At 43.9% G+C, this 21437-nt stretch overlaps 1 protein-coding gene across 4 annotated transcripts in view; it reads left to right on the forward strand.

The window, feature by feature from the left end:
• The window catches only part of BAZ2A (bromodomain adjacent to zinc finger domain 2A), a 63463-nt gene extending 50043 nt beyond the window's left edge, over positions 1-13420 (forward strand). For 3 of the 4 annotated variants that reach the window (XM_087710389.1, XM_087710388.1, XM_087710391.1), the window contains 10 exons: positions 1617-2197; positions 3254-3479; positions 4024-4179; positions 4263-4426; positions 5214-5497; positions 7651-7783; positions 8187-8333; positions 11685-11932; positions 12172-12315; positions 13022-13420. In XM_087710389.1, the coding sequence (XP_087566515.1) occupies positions 1617-2197; positions 3254-3479; positions 4024-4179; positions 4263-4426; positions 5214-5497; positions 7651-7783; positions 8187-8333; positions 11685-11932; positions 12172-12315; positions 13022-13190 (2252 nt within the window). In that variant the 3' untranslated portion in view covers positions 13191-13420. The remainder of the gene's footprint in view (positions 1-1616; positions 2198-3253; positions 3480-4023; positions 4180-4262; positions 4427-5213; positions 5498-7650; positions 7784-8186; positions 8334-11684; positions 11933-12171; positions 12316-13021) is intronic. The other variant, XM_087710390.1, reaches the window with a different exon arrangement.
• The last annotated feature ends 8017 nt before the right edge of the window (positions 13421-21437 follow it).

The following is a 21437-nucleotide window of genomic DNA, read 5'->3' on the forward strand; positions in this document are numbered from 1 at the left end:
TGGTATAATTCAGTATAGGTAGTCTTTGATTTTACAACCGCAAATAGTCCTGGAATTTTGACTAAGTATTACAATCATACATTGAGGCACGATTGAGTGACTGTTTTTATGGTGGTTCTTAAGTGAGTTGCCACATTCGTTAAGCAAAACACATGATCATTCAGTGAACCACATGGTTGTAAGTGCGAATCCATTTTATCCATTAGGCGGTATTTGCTGCAAAATGGCAGAAAGCATCACAAAATGCTATCACGTGACCAGGGGATGCTGCAACCAGTCATAAATGTGAGCCCGTTGCCAAGCACCTGAAATGCAATCGAAGGACCACAGAGGTGGTACGGCAGATGTATCTTTAAGGACTGATAACTTTTTTTAAGTCTGTCGTAACCCCGAATGATTGTTGATTGACCAGTTGTAAGTGGAGGACTACCGTATTTTCACCCATATAACCCGCGGGTTATATGCGTTTTTTGCATGCACAGCGCCCCCCTGCGGGTTATATGCGTGGGCGGGGTATACGGAAAATATTTTACACGATCGGAGGCTTGCACAGGCTTCTTTCTCCGTTTCTTCCCCCACCCCGATCTCAGCTGTTTCCTTCTCCTCCGTTCCTTTCCTCTTCCCCAGCTTGCGCAGGCTTCTTTCTCCGTTTCTTCCCCCCCCCATCTCAGCTGTTTCCCTTCTCTTTTACTCGTCGCGGGTTATATGCGTGGGCGGGGTATACGGGAAATATTTTACACGATCCGGAAAACCCGCGGGTTATTCGCATGTGCGGGTTATTTGCGTGGGCGGGTTATGTGGGTGAAAATACGGTACTTGTATACAATACATCTTTCATTACTGGTACTCAAGGAGCAGAATGGCTTCTATTGGCAATAGATAACAACTAATAAGACAAACTTAAAGAAGTGTAATGTCAGTCTGGTATTTAGGATAGAAGAAGAGAAAATAAAGAATAGGGTGTTACAATGCCTCCCTTAATAATTCCACCACTGAAATACATTATTGGTTGACCAAATTGCTCTCTGGATTTTGGTTGTATGTACAATTAGACCATAATGCTATCAGTTGAAAAAAAATGTAAGAGCATACTTTATTATGGGAAGAAGAAAGAACTTAATATTTTCTTAGTCCCATTTTCCCCTTTCTGGAACATCCTCTGTCTTTTGTCTAATCTGATATCTACCTTGCAACATGTATGTGGCAACTGGAGTCTGGGCTGTGTGTGTGTGTTACTTTCATTGGCATAGATCTGTTGGTAGTGAATAGCATGGTGGCCTAGTGGTGAAGACACCTCCCATTCAGGAGGTTGAGAATTCAATCCTTGGTAGCAGCAGGTACTTTTCTTCTAGGAAGCAAAGAAAAAATAACTGCTGTTAACTTTGGGTGGCGTCAGGAAGGGTATCTGGCCAGCAAACTCTCAGCTCTATCCAGTCACCCTGACTCTATCCCAAATCAAGGGATTACAGGGTCGTAAAAAGAGGGTTTAGATGCTGTTGGTAATGTACTGTGTTGCTTCACTGGGACATCTAGATTCTGTTGCCTCTTTCACTTCAGTAGGTTTGAGCACCACCTAGTGGTGAAAGTTACCCAACTTTCTCTGTTGTTTCCCTAAGCAGCGTCCCTCCCGGTGTCTAAGAACGCATTGGAAAGGGGAGAGGCTCTGAAAGAGGAAGAACATGAAGCACCGTCAATCAAAAAGGAGAACACTGACACACCCTCAGATCCTGATTATATGAACTGCACAACTTCAAGATCGTGGAGTTGGCCGTGGAGAGGCAACGTAGGCATGTCACCGCCAGAGCATCTGGAATCCAAGTTGCCAGAGCCCACACCCTTGTCTGTCAATGGATTTTTGGAAGATCCAGTGTCCCTGGGCCAGTCTCAGCATGACCTCAGTCAGTCAGCCTTTCTATCTTGGCTCAGCCAAACACAGCAAGCCTCTTCGTTGTTTAACAGCTCTGTGCTCACCCCAGACAGTAGCCCTGGCAAAGGGGATCAGTTACCCCCGGACGAACTGCCGGACTCTACAGCAGATGATGAAAGTATCACAGAAACACAGGTGACCTGGTTCAATTTGCTGCCTAGGACGCCATGCAATGACTCTTCGCTTGCTCCTTCCACCGAGCGACCCTCTCGAACGTCACAGCTCTGCAAGCCACCTACCAAGGACCCGTCCAAGACTTTAGCTCAACAGGTGAGTGCTGCCTTAGAAGCTTCTCCTTAGGAAATGCAAGCTCCACTTCTAACCTGGGGTGAATCAGCAGAAGGAAATTGTTCCTGCAGATATGGAGAAGTTCAGGGTAAAGCTTTATTCATTTCTGAGACAGAGGCTTAGACCTTTTTGGGGTTGGAGATCCCATCATGTAAGATTCATTTCCTTAAGAATGGTGTGGCTTTTGTAGGGAAGACATTTAACGTTTCTTTTCTTTTTAAAAAAAAGGTCTTTAGAAGAACAAAACAAGTTGGAAAATTCTATGGCATAAATGAAGAGTGGGAGAGCCTTGGCTTGGCAGTAGTACCCGTGAAAGACTTTTGAGTGTCTTTCTTGACTGCAAGTTAAAGTTGAGCCAATAGTTGATACAACTGCTAAAAAGACAAATGCTGTCTTGGGGTACATTAACAGAAGCATAGAGTCCAGATAACAGAAGAGAGTTGTTCTACTCTACCTTGATCAGACCCCATGTGGGGTACTGAGTTCAGTTCTAGAAGAACCAGTCAGAAATGGCAGTGACAAATTAGAGCAAGTTCTGAAGAAGGCTACCTTGATGGCAAAGGATCTGGAAACCAAACCCTATGAGAACCCTTAAAGGTTATGGCTAGGTTTAGCCTAGTAAAAAGATGACTGAGCGGGAGATACAACAGCAGTCTTAAAATATCTGAAGAGCCATTAAACAGAAAAAGGAGAGGACTTATTTTCTGTAAGCCTTTAAACGTGGGTTAAAAATACGTGGATGGAGGGTCAGACTAATATCAGGAGGAACTCCCTGAATCTATCAGCTGTCAGCCAGTGAAACAAAACACCAAATAAAGTGGTGGTGGTGGTGATGATGATCACTAGCAGTCTTCAAACAGAGTCCAGGTGGTCATCTGTCAAAGATGTTTTAGAGAATCCTGTACTGATCAAGGGAATGGATGTGGCATCCTCTAAGCTTCCTTCCAATTCTCTAATGATGTTATTCTTTTGTAAACGTTGTTATGCTTCTTGTAGCAATGCGTAATGCAAATGCTTTTTGAATTTTCCCTCCCACAGCTGAATGGCTATTCCACCTCTAGCCCAGCATTGCCACCACTGTCCTCTACTCCATTGCATTCCAGCTCCAGGGTTCACAGCACCTGCTCCAGAGCCAAGGATAATTCCAAAAAGACCCTTGAACCTTTGGGGCAGCCAAGGCGAAGGGGGCGACCCCCCACTAAACTTTTTAAACAAATTGAGCAGAAATATTTGACACAGCTGACAGCACAGCCTATACCTCCTGGTAAGTCACAAACACATCTGCAAGTTTTTGGTCCATATACTGGATTATTTGAAGGCATGACAGAGAAAGAGAGTGTGAAAAAATTATGTTTTATGTTTTGCAAAAGCACAGCTGGGAGAATTAGTTCAGTGTCACGTGTAGATGATGCACAACTAAGTTTTGCCCCATTCAGTAACTAAGGTAGAATAAACTTTTTATGATGGGGAAACATGCTTTTTTAACACACACACACACAAATGTATACATTTTTGTCAGTATATACAAAACTGTGGATAACACTGGATATGCCATGATGTCAAGCATCTTGATGAAAGTAGTAGTGGTTATTTGGTTGCTAAGTGGATAACATCTTCACTGCACTCTGATGATGAGATGTAATTGGGTAATGAAAACATCTGCAAATGAACAACCAAGCTCAGAGAGCACCAAGGATTCCACGGTGAACATCCTGAGAATATCCTGAGCCATAGATATTGGCTTCTATTGGCATTGGCAATTTTGGGAAGGTGTTAGGCTCAGAGCTCGTTCTGTTCTTCCCTTGCAGAGCTGCAGAGTGGCTGGTGGTGGTTGCAGGATCCAGAGCAGCTGGAAGCTGTGGTGGAGGTACTACACCCACGAGGCATCCGGGAGAAAGCCCTGCATAAGCACCTTACCAAACACAAGGATTACCTACGGGATGTGTGTGCCCGAGCTGCCAATGGTAAGAAATATCCAATCAATGGTCCAGTGCTTATGAGCGCAAGTGTGATCTTTTTGATTGACTTTTATGACCTTCCTACCTAGATCCCATCTTCCGGATTCATTCTGAGGTTGCCAGTCACCTTATCTCTCAAGAAGCCCTTGTGCAGTGGTCCATGTCTGAGCATGCCCTTGAGATGGACCTATCGGTGCTTCAATGGGTGGAAGAGCTTGAGCAGCGGGTACTCATGGCTGATCTGCAGATTCGAGTAAGTGCTAAGATTCTGTGGAAACCGCGCTTCTGTTGACAATAGTATACCCTTTTCACCAGGGTCCTAAAGGTGCTTTTTCAAGAGGCTTTTCAACTGGACTCTGGTTTTTCTTTGAAGATATTTTCGCTTTTCGTCCAATAAGCTTCTTCAGCTCTGTTTCTTGGATGAGAAGCAAAATGTCTTCAAAGAAAAACCAGAAAGTCCAGTTGCCTCTTGAAAAAGCACTTTTAGGACAACAGTGACCTGGATGACTGATAATCTCCATAGACACCTGACTAGGGTATTGAAGGATGCTTAGATTCCAAAGGTTAACCTGAAAATAATCATTCAGTGCTAAACGAAATTAAGTTTGAGGATTAGAACTCAGAGGACTAGACTAGACATCTAGGCCATCTGAAAAAAAGTCATTCTTAACTTACTGATGTACTCTCTTGATAGATAGTTGCACTGAATTAGAATCTGTGCAGCTATATGAATCTGCAAAATATGACTTGATTTTAGATTCTAAGTATTTTGAATATAGTTACTTTTCAAGTGTAATTTACCTTGGCAAATTACAGTTGCATGAACACTTGCTTCCCTGTAGTCATAATTTAGGTTTTCTTGTTTAGATAAATAGACTTTATTTTGGAAGTGTTTTTCATTCTAGAATACTAGAACTCCTTCTAAATCTTACTGAGAACATTCCAAATTGCTTCTGACAGTTCCCAGTTTGTGGTGTAATTATTTCTTCTGAATATTTTTTGTTTATCATTTTGGTTTGGATCTTTTGCCTTCTCTCTAGGGCTGGACGAGCCCAGATCCTGATTCTGTTAGGAAAGACTTGCGGTACTGTGAACGTGAAGTAGAACTCCTGGAAGACATCACCGTAAAAAACAGGCGAGAGGGACCTGCCCTGGAGCGTGAATCTAACAACCCTCTGGATCTTGCGGTGCTCCGTCTTGAAGACCTGGAGCAGAACTTGGAACGGAGATACCTCAGAGAACCTCTCTGGCCTGCGCATGATGTAGTGGTAGAAAAAGCTTTGCTGAATAACCCTGATACCTTGGAGCAGGGTACCACAGAAATGTGAGTGTCTTCTTTTATGATTATGACTGTATTGGCGAATTTATAAACATGATTCTATATCCCAAGTTGTTAAAAACAGTGGCTTAGGAATCCCAAAATCAGTTATTTGGGTTTTTACCATGTTTTCCCGAAAATACTCAGAAAGTAAGTCCTAGCTTGATTTTATACATGCACCCAATATAAGCCCTATCCCCCAAAATAAGCCCTAATTAAGACCACCATCACCCCACCCACTGCAGGGTGCACAGGTAAAAATTAAGCTAGGGTAGGGATGGGGTGATGGAGCTGCCCTGCTACTTACCTTCAGATAGTTGCAGCCAGGCCTTGCACACTTTGACCCATTTCTTTTGCTACCGCCAACAAGGCTTCCCTGAAGGCCTCTGTAGCCGATAACAGAGCCCCGTATTGATCCGGAGCTCTATTATTGGCTGAAGAGGCCTTCAGGAAAGCCTTGCTGGGCTTGCCGGATGAAGACGTTCCTGTATATAAAACAGGGTCTTATTTTTGGGAACACATGGTATATTTCAGTAGACTGGCATGGTATGAACTTTTTAGAATGATTGATTTTCAGACCAATTGCCAGATTTAAGATTATAGTGGGATATGAAAAGACAACACTGCTGGGTTTTTTTTGGCAATGTCAGCTAATTCACAGAGGAGCAGAATTTATTGGGATAGAACCGAGTACAGGTAGTCCCTGCTTAACAACCAGTCATTTTATGACCACTTGAAATTATGATGGCCATGAAATGGGTTCTTAATGGCCTGAATAGCATCCACATCTATCGTAAATGGATGTTTCCCCCACCCTGGCACAATCACATGACCACATGTTGAGCAAGTTAACTTGATGACCATGGTGTTCTACAATCATGCGACTTCAACTAGTTTCTAGTTGAAACTATTTTGCTAGTTTCCAGAAAAAAATGCCCATTCAAATAAAGTTCTCCAAAAGAGCATGGCAATCACTTAAAAATTGTTATAAAACAGGTTGGAAAATACATTAGCACCAGGTAAAAGCAATGGAACCTTTCTACTGAATGTATGAAAGTAATACTTGTATGTTGATAATGTATGTTAAATAATTCAGTAGACTGTAGCATTTAATTTTGTAATATTTTAAATTTGCCAGAAAATGATAGCATTCTTCAAATGGCTAACATTTACTAAAAATATACATGTTCATGAGCTAAGGCATTTTAGGAACTAATCTTTGGAAGATTTTGGGAACTAAAAATAAAAGGAAGTTTAAGTGACCAGACAAGGCAATCTCTAATCTAGTTCTTTGTGGTCTTTGGAACACAAATTGTATTGCTGCATCTAAACAGAGTAGGATTATCTACCTTATTTTTCAGAATATAAGACATACTTCCCCCCCCCCCTAAAAGCGGGTTAAAATTTGGGTGTGTCTTATACGCCAAATGTAGTCCCGCCCATAAACTCAACTAAACTCAACTTTGGCCTCTGCCTCCCGGCAGTTTGCTTCCTTACAGCAAACAGCCTGTTTCAGCTTCAGCACAGCTTGATTAGCACAAGCAGCTGATTGCTGGTTGGATTGGCCATCGCCTATTGCTGCCTCCATGCACCCCATTTTTGGCCTCCATGTGCCCCATTTTCCACCCATTCTTATCCCCACCACCTGAAATGGGTAGAAAACGAGGCATGCAGAGGCCGAAAATGGGGCATATGGAGGCTGAAAATGGGGTGCACAGAGGCGACAATAGGCAATGGCAATCCCTGCAGCCTGAAACAGTTGATCATCGGGAGGCCGATCCAACCAACAATCAGCTGCTTGTGCTAATCAGGCTATGCTGAAATTGAAACTGAAACATGCAGTTTGCTATTTGCTGCAAGGAGTCAAATAGTTGGGAGGCAGAGGTAGATTTTGTTTTGTTTTCCTCCTCAAAAGCTGGGTGCATCTTATAATTTGGAGTGTCTTATACTCTGAAAAATACGGCATATTAAAAAAAAAACTGTACTCAGGCTGTGGGCAACCCACCAGCATCCTTTCATTACCTCTTAGAGGCTTCCTAGGAATAGTTGGGCCAAAATTGACCTTCTACAAAGAAGATTCTGTGATGTCACTTCACTAATCATATATTTTGTTGACTGAAATTGATATTCCTCATCTAACAATGATTTTTCTTCTTCAGCACATATGAAATCACACCACGGATGCGAATGTGGCGCCAGACTTTGGAAAGATGCCACAGTGCAGCACAAGTCTCTTTATGCATCTACCAACTCGAGCGCTCTATAGCATGGGAGAAATCGGTTGTCAAAGCGGTAAGGAAGGGGTATTGGGCTGAGAGAGTTTTAGGGTAGGAAATATAACCAAATCTAAAAGAGATATCCAAGCCAGTAAGTCACCTGTGAAATTCTTTGGTGCCAAAAAAAGTATTAGTGATTCTTCTTCTGGCTTGGTTATTGGCAGGTATGTGGCTGAGCCAATACTAACTGGAAGTTTTTTAAAAAAAAGTTGTTGGATTAATGGGATGGTATCTTTTTGAAAGAAGTGTGTCTCAAGCAAAGATTTAGCCTGGATGAATTTTATCTGGAAGGAGCTCACATTTGGGGGTGAGAAGGTGCTTCACTTTAGGGAAAGAGAATAGGAAACCCTGTTAAGAGTGTCTTATTCACCCCACAAAGAGATTTGGGGTTATCCATTTTTGTCTTCTCTACTTTCCAGACTTGCCTTGTGTGCCGAAAAGGGGATGATGATGAGAATCTGCTGTTGTGTGATAGCTGTGACCGTGGCTGCCACCTCTACTGCCATCGACCCAAGATGATGGAGGTGCCAGACGGGGATTGGTTCTGCTCTCTCTGCATCGCTCAGGTACTCACTCCGTATGATACTTTTTGTCTTGTCTCCCTGATTTTTTCTGGGTTGGCAAGGTTTTCTTTTGTTTCTACTGGGTGCCTTCATGTTCCAGAGAAGGCATGTAGTGCGATGCTTCCCTGTCAGGAAACTGGCATGTTTACTAGCAGATAGCATTGATGTTGTGGCCTGTCGGCCGCTGGCCCCACCAACAGCCGAATCAGAGGGGGAGATGGAGGCGTGGGAGTCAGGATCAGCATCAAGGAAATCTTGAGGGGGAAGAGGGAATGTAGCTGGCAGAGAGAGACAGAGATGGAGGAGCCTGGGCCGTCCGTCAGCCCTCAGATAGAGAGTCAATGCCTCCAGGTCTGGAGGTGACTGATGAGGAAGAGGAAGAATAGCTGGGTCCAGTGCAGGGGTGAGTTCCTCCCGGTTCGCACCGGTTCATGCGAACCGGTTCGTTGGTGAACCCGGAAGTAATTAACTTCCGGAACGCCGGTACCACTCGCTGGGTGCCTGCAGGGTTTTTCTTTTCAAAAAACGCCTCTCCGGATGATCTTGAAAACCTGCAAGGTTGCTTTGGAAGGGGACAGATGGGCAGTATTTCCCCCTGCCCCCCTCCCCGGGAGCCTGCAGCCTTAAAGCAAGCCTTTGCACAGTAAAGAAAATCTCACGAGCGAGAGAAGTTCTTAATTGCTTTTACTGTGAAGTTGCGGAAGCTTCCAAGGCTGCAGGCAACCAGAGATGGGGTGGGGGAATGCTGCCTGTCTTCCCCCTCCCAAAGCAACCTCTTCCAAAGCAACCTCTTCCAAAGCAACCTTGCAGGTTTTCAAGATCATCCGGAGAGGCGTTTTTTAAAAAGAAAATCCTGAAAAGGATTTGGAGAGATGGGCAGCTGGTCTTTTGGAGGGGGGGATCCCCAGAACCAGGAGCGCAACCCGCCGGCTCCTCTGAGTGCAGCCCATTCCCCCTCCCAAGAAGACTGCTTTCTTTTTAAAAACGCCTCTGCAGAGAGGCATTTTTTAAAAAGAAAATCCTGAAAAGGATTTGGAGAGATGGGCAGCTGGTCTTTTGGAGGGGGGGATCCCCAGAACCAGGAGCGCAACCCGCCGGCTCCTCTGAGTGCAGCCCATTCCCCCTCCCAAGAAGACTGCTTTCTTTTTAAAAACGCCTCTGCAGAGAGGCATTTTTTAAAAAGAAAATCCTGAAAAGGATTTGGAGAGATGGGCAGCTGGTCTTTTTTTGGGGGGGGGATCCCCAGAACCAGGAGCGCAACCCGCTGGCTCCTCTGAGTGCAGCCCATTCCCCCTCCCAAGAAGACTGCTTTCTTTTTAAAAACGCCTCTGCAGAAGCTTCTCTGCGGAAGCTTCCGAGGCTACAGGCAACCAGGAATGGGGTGGGGGAATGCCTCGCAGGTTTTCAAGATCGTCTGCAGAGGCGTTTTTAAAAAGAAAACGGTCTTCTTGGGAGGGGGAATGGGCTGCACTCAGAGGAGCCGGCAGGTTGCGCTCCTGGTTCTGTGGATTCTCCCCCCTCCCCCCCCAAAAAAGACCAGCTGCCCATCTCTCCAAATCTTGTGGCTTTTCAGGATTTTCTTTTTTAAAAACGCCTCTCTGGATGATCTTGAAAACCTGCAAGGTTGCTTTGGAAGGGGACAGATGGGCAGCATTTCCCCCTGCCCCCCTCCCCGGGAGCCTGCAGCCTTAAAGCAAGCCTTTGCACAGTAAAGAAAATCTCACGAGCGAGAGAAGTTCTTAATTTCTTTTACTGTGAAGTTGCGGAAGCTTCCGAGGCTGCAGGCAACCAGAGATGGGGTGGGGGAATGCTGCCTGTCTTCCTCCTCCCAAAGCAACCTCGCAGGTTTTCAAGATCGTCTGCAGAGGTGTTTTTAAAAGAAAACGGTCTTCTTGGGAGGGGGAATGGGCTACACTCAGAGGAGCCGGCGCTTGGGGCGCCCTGAAACAACACATGCCCGCTTCCTTGTTCTACTCAGCAAGCGGAGACATCCCGTCTGTGCCCACTTCTGCTGCCACCACCTCTGCTCCCAAACGCAACTGTCAGCTGCGAGCAGGTGACTGAAGCTGCTGCTTGCAGTCATTTACAGCTGCAGATAGATTGTGCCTGTAGCGGGAAGCTCTTCGCCCTGTGAGAGCTCCTCTCCAGCACTCCTAGTTTGGTAACATCATCAGTGCTAGAAGGGAGTGGGGTTGGGGGGGGGGAGGAGGAGAAAGTTAGGACAAAAAAGAAAAAGATAAGGAGGGAGAGGACTGTGGGGTCCTTTGGTGTTCTCTGAACGTGGTAGTTTTTAATTAGTTTAGGGAATTTTTATTTATTTATTGTTTATAGAATGTTTATTACAAGAAATGTTATTCCTTTTGGCAAATGTTTTATTTGTGATGCAATATGTTGCTTTTAAGTGTTCAGACCAGATTTATGTGTCTCAAAGTGGCTGCTTTTCTATGGGCAGGCCAGGTTTGTTGCAAGGCAGTGTGTTTCACCCTCCTTGTTTAGGTAATTCTGAGGTGGTTGATGGTTCTGTGAGTGCCTGTCCTTTATAATTTTCCACATTGCCTTGATGGTTTTTATTCCAGTGATTTTGTCTTTCCTGTTCTTAGGCTTAAGAAAAAAAAAACTGGTTTCATTGGCAGTCTTTTTTTTGGGGGGGATTTTTATTTTTTGGGTGTTTTCCTAGCACTGTCATAGTTTGTGGGTGTGGGTGTGGGTGGGTGTGTAATGTCCCGCAGTTATCTATGCATTAATAATGATCTAGTAATATTAATAATATCTAGTAATTAGTAATATTTAGTAATAACATCATCTTGGCCACTCCCACCAGGTCATATGGGTGACAGGCCACTCCCATCCGGTCACATTGGTGGCAAGCCACTCCATCCGGTCACATGGGCAGCAAGCCACTCCCACAAAGGAGGCCACGCCCACAGAGTAGGTTCGAACAATTTTTGAAACCCACCCCTGGTCCAGTGCCTGAGGTGTGGATGCGCAGAAGGCAGAGAAGAGGAGAGCAGTGAAAATCCGTGGGTTGATCCTTGGGAAGGAAGAGCCACCGCTGCTAACAAAGCTCCACCCTAGCTCTGGGGATAAAAGGCAGGGGGCGGAGATGAATAGATGTGGCAGACAGCTATTCATCTCCCTGCTGGACAGACTTGTTAGCCTCCGGTGAAAGAGAAACTTTTTGCCGGGGCTGCCGGCACTCCTAATAAAGGAATCTTTGAGTTAACTTCAGAGGTTTTGTTGTGTTTGGAGAGCTGGGTCAGAACAATTGACTTCATTGAAGTGGACTCCTACTCTAGGACTTGATGATAGTTTCTCTCTTCTCTCTTTCCCTTCCCCAACTTTTTCATGATGCAGATGCAAGGGGGATATCAGGATGAGTATGGCTCTCCACGACGGGGAAAGAAGCGGAAAAGTGGTACTTCTGGGCCTTTTGGGGGAAAGGAAGAGCTCAGCCCTCGATCTCGGGCAGCAGCCGCAGCCGCCTCCCAACAGCATAATGTCCTGGCAAATACATCCCCTCGCTACTCAGGAGAAGGCCTTTCTCCCTCCAAACGAAGAAGAGTGTCTCCCCGAGGCCAGAGTGCTGACCTGACCTTCTGCGAGTAGGTGTTTCTCCTCTGCCAATTAGGGTCAGGGAGAAGCTGATGGGGCATTTTTCCCAGAGAGTGTTGGAAAAGGTGGGGACGGGTTCGGGTTATGCATTGCCAAAAGTTAATAGGAAGGAAGAGAGAGATAGAGAGACAGAGAGAGCTGTCACTTAAAAGAGGGCAAATAACTCTCCTCGCTTCTGGCCAGAATGATGCCCTTCAGTGGCACTTAGTGTTGGCTCTTCTGTTGTCAGGATCATCTTGATGGAGATGGAATCCCATGAAGCTGCTTGGCCTTTTTTGGAGCCTGTTAACCCCCGGCTGGTGCCTGGCTACCGGAAGATCATCAAGAATCCCATGGACTTTGCCACCATGAGGGCCCGGTTGTTGCGTGGTGGGTGAGTACACGGCAGGGCAAAGCATTTGGAATTGCCAAACGACCCTCCTTTTCCTTCCCTTTCTTTCCCTATCAATAGATATGGCTGTCAGTAAGTGACCATTTAAGTTACCGACTGTTTCAGTTAACATAAAGGAGCTGCAGGGAGCACATTTATATCATAGTTAAGTGATACCTTTATTCTGGTTGGAGCTAGGATATGCATTTTGTGATCCCATGCCTGCTGGCTTGTTCCTAGTAAGTGATATAACTGCTGTTCCCTCAAAGAATACGCACACTTCCCATCCATTTCAGGGCTGTGCAACTGGTGGAGGATGGAGGGTAACCCTGGGGAGATCTAATGAGACCAAATGACTGGCTTTCTGTAAGGATGGGGGGGGCAGGGATTTCCATTTCTCCCAGTTTGGGAGAGGAAATGTTAGCTATCTTGGTGGTCTAGCTTTTAGAAAGAGTGATGCTGTGGCAAAAACGTCCTAGTGCCTATTTGAAGAGAGGCATATCAGACTGGGATTGTTTGGGGAGTTCCTAAATATAATTATATATGGCCTACTTTAAATTCAGAAAGAAGTGCCAAAATTGGCAGCAGTTGTGAGAAGACATGAAAAGAGGAGGGTGGGGCTTTTGAAAAATGGAGATTCTCGATAATAGGCATTGCTGTGTCTCAGTGCTGTACTTTTACGCTCACCCTTGCTTTTTGTCGTCCACAGATACAGCAGTTGTGAGGAGTTTGCTGCCGATGCTGTCCTGGTGTTTGACAACTGCCGGACCTTTAATGAAGATGAGTCAGAGGTGGGCAAGGCGGGACTGGCCATGCGCCAGTTTTTTGAGAGCCGGTGGGAGGAATTTTATCAGGGAAAACACGAGACAAACCCATGAAGCTGGCAGAACGGGGAGAAGTGCAAGGAGCCAAAGGGGAAAGTGCCTCCCCTTTTACCCTGGGCTGCACACTTGTCTCTTCTGGAGCTCATCTTGCTACCTGCTGATTTAATTTTTTCCCCTTCACAATGACTGGACTTGGATTGGCATCTAACATCACGCCTTGATTCTCTTCACTCCAAGCAACACAAACTCTGACTGTATAAGCCAAATAAAATATATATATCTTTCCTTTTTTCAAAATGGAAAAACAACAACCACCACCACCACCCACATCCCCACCTTAGCTGGGGCTATTTAATAATAGCAATAGTTCTTAGTGAATGTGTAAGAACACTTTTTTTCTGTGCAGTGTCAGTACCATGCATTAATGGCCAGTAATGTGGACGTTAGGTTCTCCTCCTTTTTAGATTCTCATTGAAATGTATAAAAGCAGATCACTCCTGCCTCTGGGAATGACAACCTTGGCAAAATTAAAACATGCTGCTTCTCTTCCCCTTGCCCCTCCCAACTCTGCCTCACGACACCCCCCCCCCACTTTCCCCCCCTTTCAGATGAGCCTTCATTTCTGCGGCCAACCTTTTTCTTTCTAGCCCAATTTCCTTTTCTGAACCCGAGAGTAGAGTTTAGAGTTGGTATGTGCATTGGGAAGGGATGTTGAGGGGCGCTGCCCGTGAGGGTGCACTCCCTTTGAAAGTGCTCAGTCCTTCAAGTCAAGGAAGATGCCTCCCTTCGCTGGAGAGGTAGCCAAATACGAGCCTGTGTATGAAAAGTTAGGAGTGGGTGGGGTTATATCCCCCAATTAGGTTAATTTCCATCAACTATCACATTTAACCCACTGTTGCTCAGAGATACTGAGTTACTCCAAATATTTCTAAGGAAATAATGCAACAAAATGGAAATAACCCACACAGCAATTATCCACTAAGCAGCCAGAATCACTCAGATTGTATTGGTCTCTAGGTGTGCAAATGATGATTAACTTGGACTAATCTTTACACTCTTCCCCTTCCTGATCTCTCCACAGGGGCAGTCAATGAAATTACTATAGACAGAAGTTCCTCTGTCTAATGTTCATACAGTTCATTTCCCCTCCAATAGTGGGCAATATGCTGGAATGACTCACTGGGGTTATGGGGGACCAAAGTACCCAAGCTTGCAAAACTGGGCTGCTCCAGTCAGCATCCTTAGAGGAACTGGCTTTTGGATGGTTGGTGCCAGTTCTTCTTATGGGATCTCATCCTTATTTGAATGTCCACAGCTCTCCCCATCCAACTCTGCCCCAGTGTTATTCCTCAGGGATGGCTTCTGTCTACAAAGCTTGATCTGCCCTCTGTGTGTACGTGTGGCAGGACTGTTTGTTTCCTGCCGTGGCATGTGACTACCATAATCTATTGTAAGGTTGCTTCCCTTCTGAGAAAGTTGTGAGATTGTCTCCATTGTAATGGGAGGAGTACAATCCTTTCATTCTTCAGTAGCTATCTGGACTTCAACAAGATGATAGAGGATTGTCACTGTTTCCTTCTATGTTAGGTTTCTATTTCGGCACCATATTTTAATATAAAGTGCAGCTTTCTTTGATTATCAAAGCTAAGACTTAGCCTAGATGCAGCTTTGGGTTATAAGGCAAGTGAAGGCAAAATGGAAACCTTTGCATCTCATGATGTGGGATATAAGTTATTGCTTCATGCCTTTAAACAGGAAGCAGAAAAATTGGAAATGGAGCAGTGCTCAGCTGGACATCTTTGTGTAGTACCCATAGCTGACTTGTTTAAAGATCCAGACCTGTTCATACGTGTTTCCTTCTCTTTTTGGTCTACATTTTCTATATAGTATTTAATTTATACACAAACCACTGGTGAATATTTCAACCTATTCCATATTCGAACATTGTCTTGAATGTTTTGAAAGGAGGAAGAAAATTTTTGATTTAGTTCAACCATAATTTTTCCTGCACATCCTTTTTACCAGTTTGTCCTTTGTTCCTGTGCACTTGGGTGTCTGGTGCTAGAGACTTGCCAGATTCAAATAGTGGTTGAAGCCAATCTCCTCTTAAGTCGTTCCCTCCCTTGTTTGTCTCTTATTGAAGCAAGAAGTAGATTGTGGTCACAACAAAGGCTCCATCTCCATATGTGCCTGTGTATGTATATGTGTGTCTATACACACATGCGTGCCAGTGCATTTGCCAGTTGGCTGGTTGGTCCTTTAAAAGGAAAAAAAAACCTGTCCCAGTAAAAGAACTTTTATTGAACTAAAGGCAAGATAAATTGGCTGATTCTTTTTCAGTCCCAGTGTAACCTCTCTCTCTCAGTCATTCTCTGATGATAGGTTGAGTCCTGTTTGCAACCTGTGTTCCAATATGATCCAGGAGATCCCATCCCCCACTGAATGCCAGAGTTGCCAGAGCAGCTGTTCCCTGGCCTGGGCTCTTTTCAGGAGCTGCAGACTGGGAAAAACCCATCGCCCACACGCACTACAAAGAGGGCCCTGCCGTTTGGCCCTTGGCCAGTTTCTGCTCTCAGAAGGAGGGGATTGGGCAAGCCCTATTCCGATGCCTCTTCCAGAAGGCATCGGTTGACTGTTCAGAGGAAACAACTTGGTTCTTCCATTTTCCTTCCACCGCTTCCGGTGGATCAGAGGCGTTAGAAAGCCACCCCCTGGAACCTTTCCTCCCTTGCTGCTTTCATATCCAGCCTGGCTCCTCAAACCATTATAATTACGGGTATCACTTGGGGCAGACACTTGGCTGGCAGGGTCCTATTAGGAGATGGCTTTCTCCCCGATATCCACCTGTGCTACATCGGAGTGACATATAAGGGTATGTGTGAATGTGTGTGCACGTGTGTGGGTGCTTTCGCCTCAATCCGCGTCAACCAATCCAATTGCAAGAGCACTGATGTAAGTATAATGTAACCACAGGTGATGTAAACCTGGAGACGGAAACCTCCCTTACTGTGCTTCCTCCACCCCAGCCTCACTTTCCCACCCAGTTGTTTTCAACAAAAACGTAGCCTTTTTATATCAAATAACCTCAATCTTTATTTTATTTTAAATTTGGGGATTTTTTGTTTTTGTTTTTTGGCTTTTAAAAATAAAGAGGTAGAGTTGAAGTCTATTTGAAACTGACTTTATATTATGCATAAATATTTATATTTTATCTAAATGTGCTGTAACAAAACTTCTTTTGGTGGGTTTTTAGTATTTTTTTCCCCCTGGATCATTTGGGGTTTGTTTTTTTTCATCAGTCATGAGAGAACTCTAGAGTTGGAGGTGTTAATTTTTTGGTTTTTAATTTAGAGTTTCATGGTTTTGGTGTTTCTTTTTTGTTATAGAAACAATAGATTTATAGATTCAAAGCCTCACACTCCTTAAAAGAAGGAATCCAGGTTTGACCTAATCTTGATCGTCATTAAGGGATATGGTCTATTCAATCAGTTTATTAAAAAAAGAATTTGTTTATTGAAAGTTACATGGTTTTTGGAATTTAATTTAAGAATTGCAATTAGAATTGGCCTTATCATTCAACCACTGGCTTTTTCTTCCCCTTTCATCTTAATTTGGTATTGGAAAGGAACCAACTAACCCATCATCCTGTGAGATGTTCTGAACAGCAGGAAGGGGAGGGGGGAATCAAACTTTTTTATATGAAATAACCAAATGTGTTTGTTTTAGTGAATTTTTGATAATGTACAGTTTTTTGTGAATTTAAATTGATTTCTTTCTATATTTTTAGGACCAACCTCATTTTTAATAAGGTTTAAAAGGAAGAAAAAAGTCTAGAATTCTTGTTTGTTTCCTTGTGATGTTTCCACAAGTACAGATGTTAGAGTGCTTGTCAAGTTTCAAAGAATAAACAAAAACAACCCAATGTTTGATAGAGAAGAAATCGCCTGAGAATGTTGTCTTTTCTCTGTGATCATCCCTGCTTGGGGGGGGTGCATCCGCTTGGTCCTCCCCTCCTCTGTTCTTGTGCCATGCATCCTGGGGCCAGTTAAAAGACAGCTAGGCCAATTGGATGAGGGTTCAGTCCTGGCGAGATTTCAGCATATTGTTTTTGAAAAGCTGTTAAAGTTGAAGCAAATGCTTGATAAATTCATAACTCATGCCTGGCAAAACTGCAGGGGCCCAAGAATTTTTTTAAAAAATATATAGTAAATATAATTGGTTTTAAACTAGGCTTTTGTACATACGTCTCAAAAAGAAGTGCCATCTTTGCAGTTAGCCTCTGGTTTTTCTTCTGTCTTCCTGCCTTTCGAGTTGAAACGAAGAAGATCAGACTGACCTTCCATCTCTTCCCTCTTGAGAGGCGGAGAAGGGAGCTGGGTCTGCCACGCACTTACCTTGAGGAAGCTTCTCAGGCACCCTGGCAGTTATCAAGCATCAATTGAGCTCAATACATTTTGTTGCCCAAATGAGGACTGGACAGGAACTGCTCTTGGTTTGTTTGAGGGGGGAGTGCCGTGGGCAGGCAAGGATAGAGAATAGATGGATGAAGACAGTTCAGGCTATTTTCATGTTTTCCCTGGTTTTTATGGTGCATAAAATATTTCAATTTTCCACAACCCAAAATATGTTTTGAATTCAAAATGGCCTGCAAGGCTTTTGGAAGTTTTGAGTTCAAGAGCTATTTTAACACTTTTTGCGTAATCCAAATTCTATTTTAGGGCTCAATCTTTAAGGCACGTTTCTCCTGCATTCCATGTTAGGAATGGCTAAAGAATTATAATTCTCATTTTCTACTTTTCTGGCCTTGAATTTCCAGAGGCAGCCTCAGGGCCTGCATTTCTCCACCTGTTCTCAATGGTATCAAAACTGTAGCATGAACTACAGAACTGGCATCAGAACTGTAGCCCTTCATCTCACGACGATGATGTAGCTGCCTGGAACATACTAGCAAATGTTGCTCATTTTGAATGCTTGGGGATCAGTATACTACAACATTTTTGAAAGATTTGGAGGAAGAGCATGAGTGACTCTTAATTTGGAGACAAATTAACCTCTGTAGGCACTTAAATCCAGTCCTATTCTAGATTCTCCAACTTCATCAAATTTTGTCTTCATCCTTTAGAATTTGCATTGCCAATTACAGGTGCTAAAAATGTCCCCTCCCCACCCCCCAAAATAAAATCTGCAGTTTTAAGATTGGCAAGAGCTAAATCCCGTGTGATGCCAGCGGCTGCACAAAGCTCACACTGGTTTGCTCACTACCTTTGCAAAATCTCAGGCTGTGTTTGTGGACATGTTCTCGCATGTTACTGCTCCCACAAGAGAAAATTTCTGGTAGAGCAATGGATGTTTAAATGTCCCATTAAATCTCATTTTTGTGTGTGTAGAATCTCTACCAGGCGAGTCAACAAGCAAAGCTGTGTACAATAGTACGATAGTGGGATCTAAAGTGACTGGAAAGATTCAGGAGTGGACCCTGACCTTTAAAGGGGTTAGTGGCACTACCTTTAGCTTTTTTTTTTTTTTTCCTTTTATTCTGAGAAGGATTCCATTTAATGGACGTGGTATGTTTAAAAACATTTTTATTGTAAGAGTTTGTCAAGAAAAATAGTTCAAATATTATCTTTTCCTCATAAATGTTTCACAGACGGTGGACTAGCTTTCAGGGTATAAGCACATTGTTTGGGATAGCTTGCCCCGCCTCCTTCCCAGGGCTGAGAGAGAGGAATTGGTCTAAAATCACCCAGCTGGCTTTGTGCTTAAGGCAGGACTAGAAGACCCAGTCCCCTGGCTTCCAAGACTGCAAATCCGAAAGTGGAAATCTTGCCCTGTGTAAGGGAAGAAAGCTATGCCATCACCTCGTGTTGCTATTGGACTTCCCCCAACCCAGGATAAAAATTATCTTTTGTCAAAATAATGTTCCCTTTTTGCGGGCCATTTTTCGTTGCCTGCAGAAGAGGCTCGCTGACTTTTCCCCTTAGCAGCAGAAGCTTTAATCACGCAACCTATGAAAAAGAAATCAGATTTAACAATGGTGGTTCTACTACGAGAAAAGTATTTTCACCACAAATAGTTAATGGCTCGATTTTGTCCTACAGGGAAAAGCCCTGCCAGAGCAACCCACCCTCCCCGTCTTACCATTTTATTCCCAATTAGTGTGGCTTATAGGAAACCTTTGGAGAGTTGCCAGCAAAGGAAAGATCTCCTTTACTAGCATCCCTTCCCACAGCAGATACTTAATGGCCTGCTGACTTTGAATAGAGAGTTGATAGCTGCAAAAAGAGCTCCAAAAATATAGCTGTTTCTCCTTAAAGTGGTGCTTTCACACCCTCCTTTGCACCATCAAGTCTATAATTTGCCTGGGGCAAAGTACTTCCATTTGGCCAGAAAGGATAAGTGGACTACTTGAGCACCTGAGATATTCCTATAATGAGGTTTTCTTATCCACATTCTTCACACAGTAAGCAATTTGACATGTTTTCATAGCTCTGAGTTATGTACAGAAGAGTACATTAATAAAGGTTTATTCAGCTGGAAATTAAGTTCTCGCACAGTGCAATGGTCTAGTGTACAGCAGTGGTAATTTGTTTGTCACTAGTAAACGGGAGTCTTTGGCTTTAAGATGGTACCTGATTTTAGTTCACAGGCTATTAGGGGGCAGAGTGTGTTCCTCATGCCTGAGCACTTCTGGCTTTGGCTCTTTGCTTCAGGATCTCCTGCTGCTGTGGGTGGCTTTTGCTTAGCCCCCTGGCTTAAAGAACAAGGGGCCCTGAGGCCCATTCGGTAGCCTGCACTCTTTTGCACAGGTCTCCAATCACCCAGCCTAGGACTCTGTCACATCTTCCTTGTGAACACGACGGATGTTTGTGTGTGCCTTTGAGCCTGTGTTGACTCCTGGCAACTGTCTGGACAAGTCCTTGCATTAGTCTTGGCAAGGCGTTTCGGAAGTGGTTTGTCAGTGTCTCCTCCTTCCCAGGGCTGAGAGACTGACTGACTCATGTCACCCAGCTGGTTTTGTGCCAAAGGTGGGACTAGAACTGACAGGGTTCCCAATTTCCAGCCTAGAGAATTAACCAGTTATTCCTGTAACTCCACAGCTGACGGAAGCACAGCAGTGGGCAAGCCATGCCAGAAGTTGTCCTGTTTTTTCAATTCACAGAAAGTGGCTGAAAAACTTCCGCGGATGCAAAAAGATTTTTCTCGAATATAACCTGAAGCTGTTATTAACAAATAATCTCTCTTAAATCTTGGCAATTGCTCTTGTATTAATCCCACTATTAATTTGATCATCCGGTGCAAATTCCCTCTTAAAAGTGAACCTTGAAAACAACCGAAGCATGGCACTTTTTTTTTTCCATCTTTTATTTCAAAACAAAAATTTGTTCAAAATGAGACCAGTCAGAGCTCCACAGAGGGGGCAATTGTACAGGGTTGAGAAAGAGAGAGAGAGAGAGAGAAAGAAAGAGAAAGAGAGAGAGAGAGAGAAACAGGCCTGGCGGTATGTAGCATGGAGGATACAAAACAATAGAAACTTCTCAATTAAAAAAACCTGTACAAATAGTCCCTAAGTATATAAATAAAACTAGTCAGTACAATGAATGGAGAGATGGGCAGGAACTTTCCTCGGGTTTGTGGCAAATGGAAGCCTTTAAGAATTCCAGTACCTTCAAAATGGGAGTTCTGAAGGTCTTGAGTAAGAAATGGGATAAAGGCAAACGAGGTTCCATCCTCAGTTGGGTTGACTGCCAAATGTGTTTTAACAAAATACATTTTTACATCCATGACATGTTTTTTTTTCCTTTAAAGCAAACATTTAGCTAACTTGTTCCCAAGTCATGAAAAAATACAAATACACTGAAGCACATGAAATATAGCCTGTAGCTTTGTTATAGCCATGATCCAGCATGAGAAGGACGTTGCGTAGGGTGTGGATGCCTATTGCTATTTGTTTTAAGGGCAATTTGCTATAGGGCAAGGCATCAGTGCAACCATCAAAACCCCCAGGTTAAGGGCATATTGCTCCAGAGGAAAGTGCAGACAAGCTCCAGATTTGTTCAAGACAAAGTTAGGTTGAACCTTGTTGCATTGAATCAAAAGAGATCCTAGTTTAAGCTCATCTGCACAGGCCCTTCCTACTAGGGGATGGGAAGACTATGGAAGAACACGAAATAGTCCGCAACCATACACATTTATTCCACAGCAATAGTCAAAAAGTGAGGGGAAAATGGGGGGGGGGACTTCTGATTTCATTACTTTTTTTAAAAGTCACAACAGTTTCAAATCATCACCCGCATGGTAAGT

The sequence above is a fragment of the Thamnophis sirtalis genome, unplaced genomic scaffold (genome assembly GCF_051295495.1).
Source record: "Thamnophis sirtalis isolate CommonGarterSnake01/CBP01778 unplaced genomic scaffold, rThaSir2_p1.2 scaffold_3, whole genome shotgun sequence".
In the NCBI taxonomy this organism is placed as follows: Eukaryota; Metazoa; Chordata; class Lepidosauria; order Squamata; family Natricidae; genus Thamnophis; species Thamnophis sirtalis.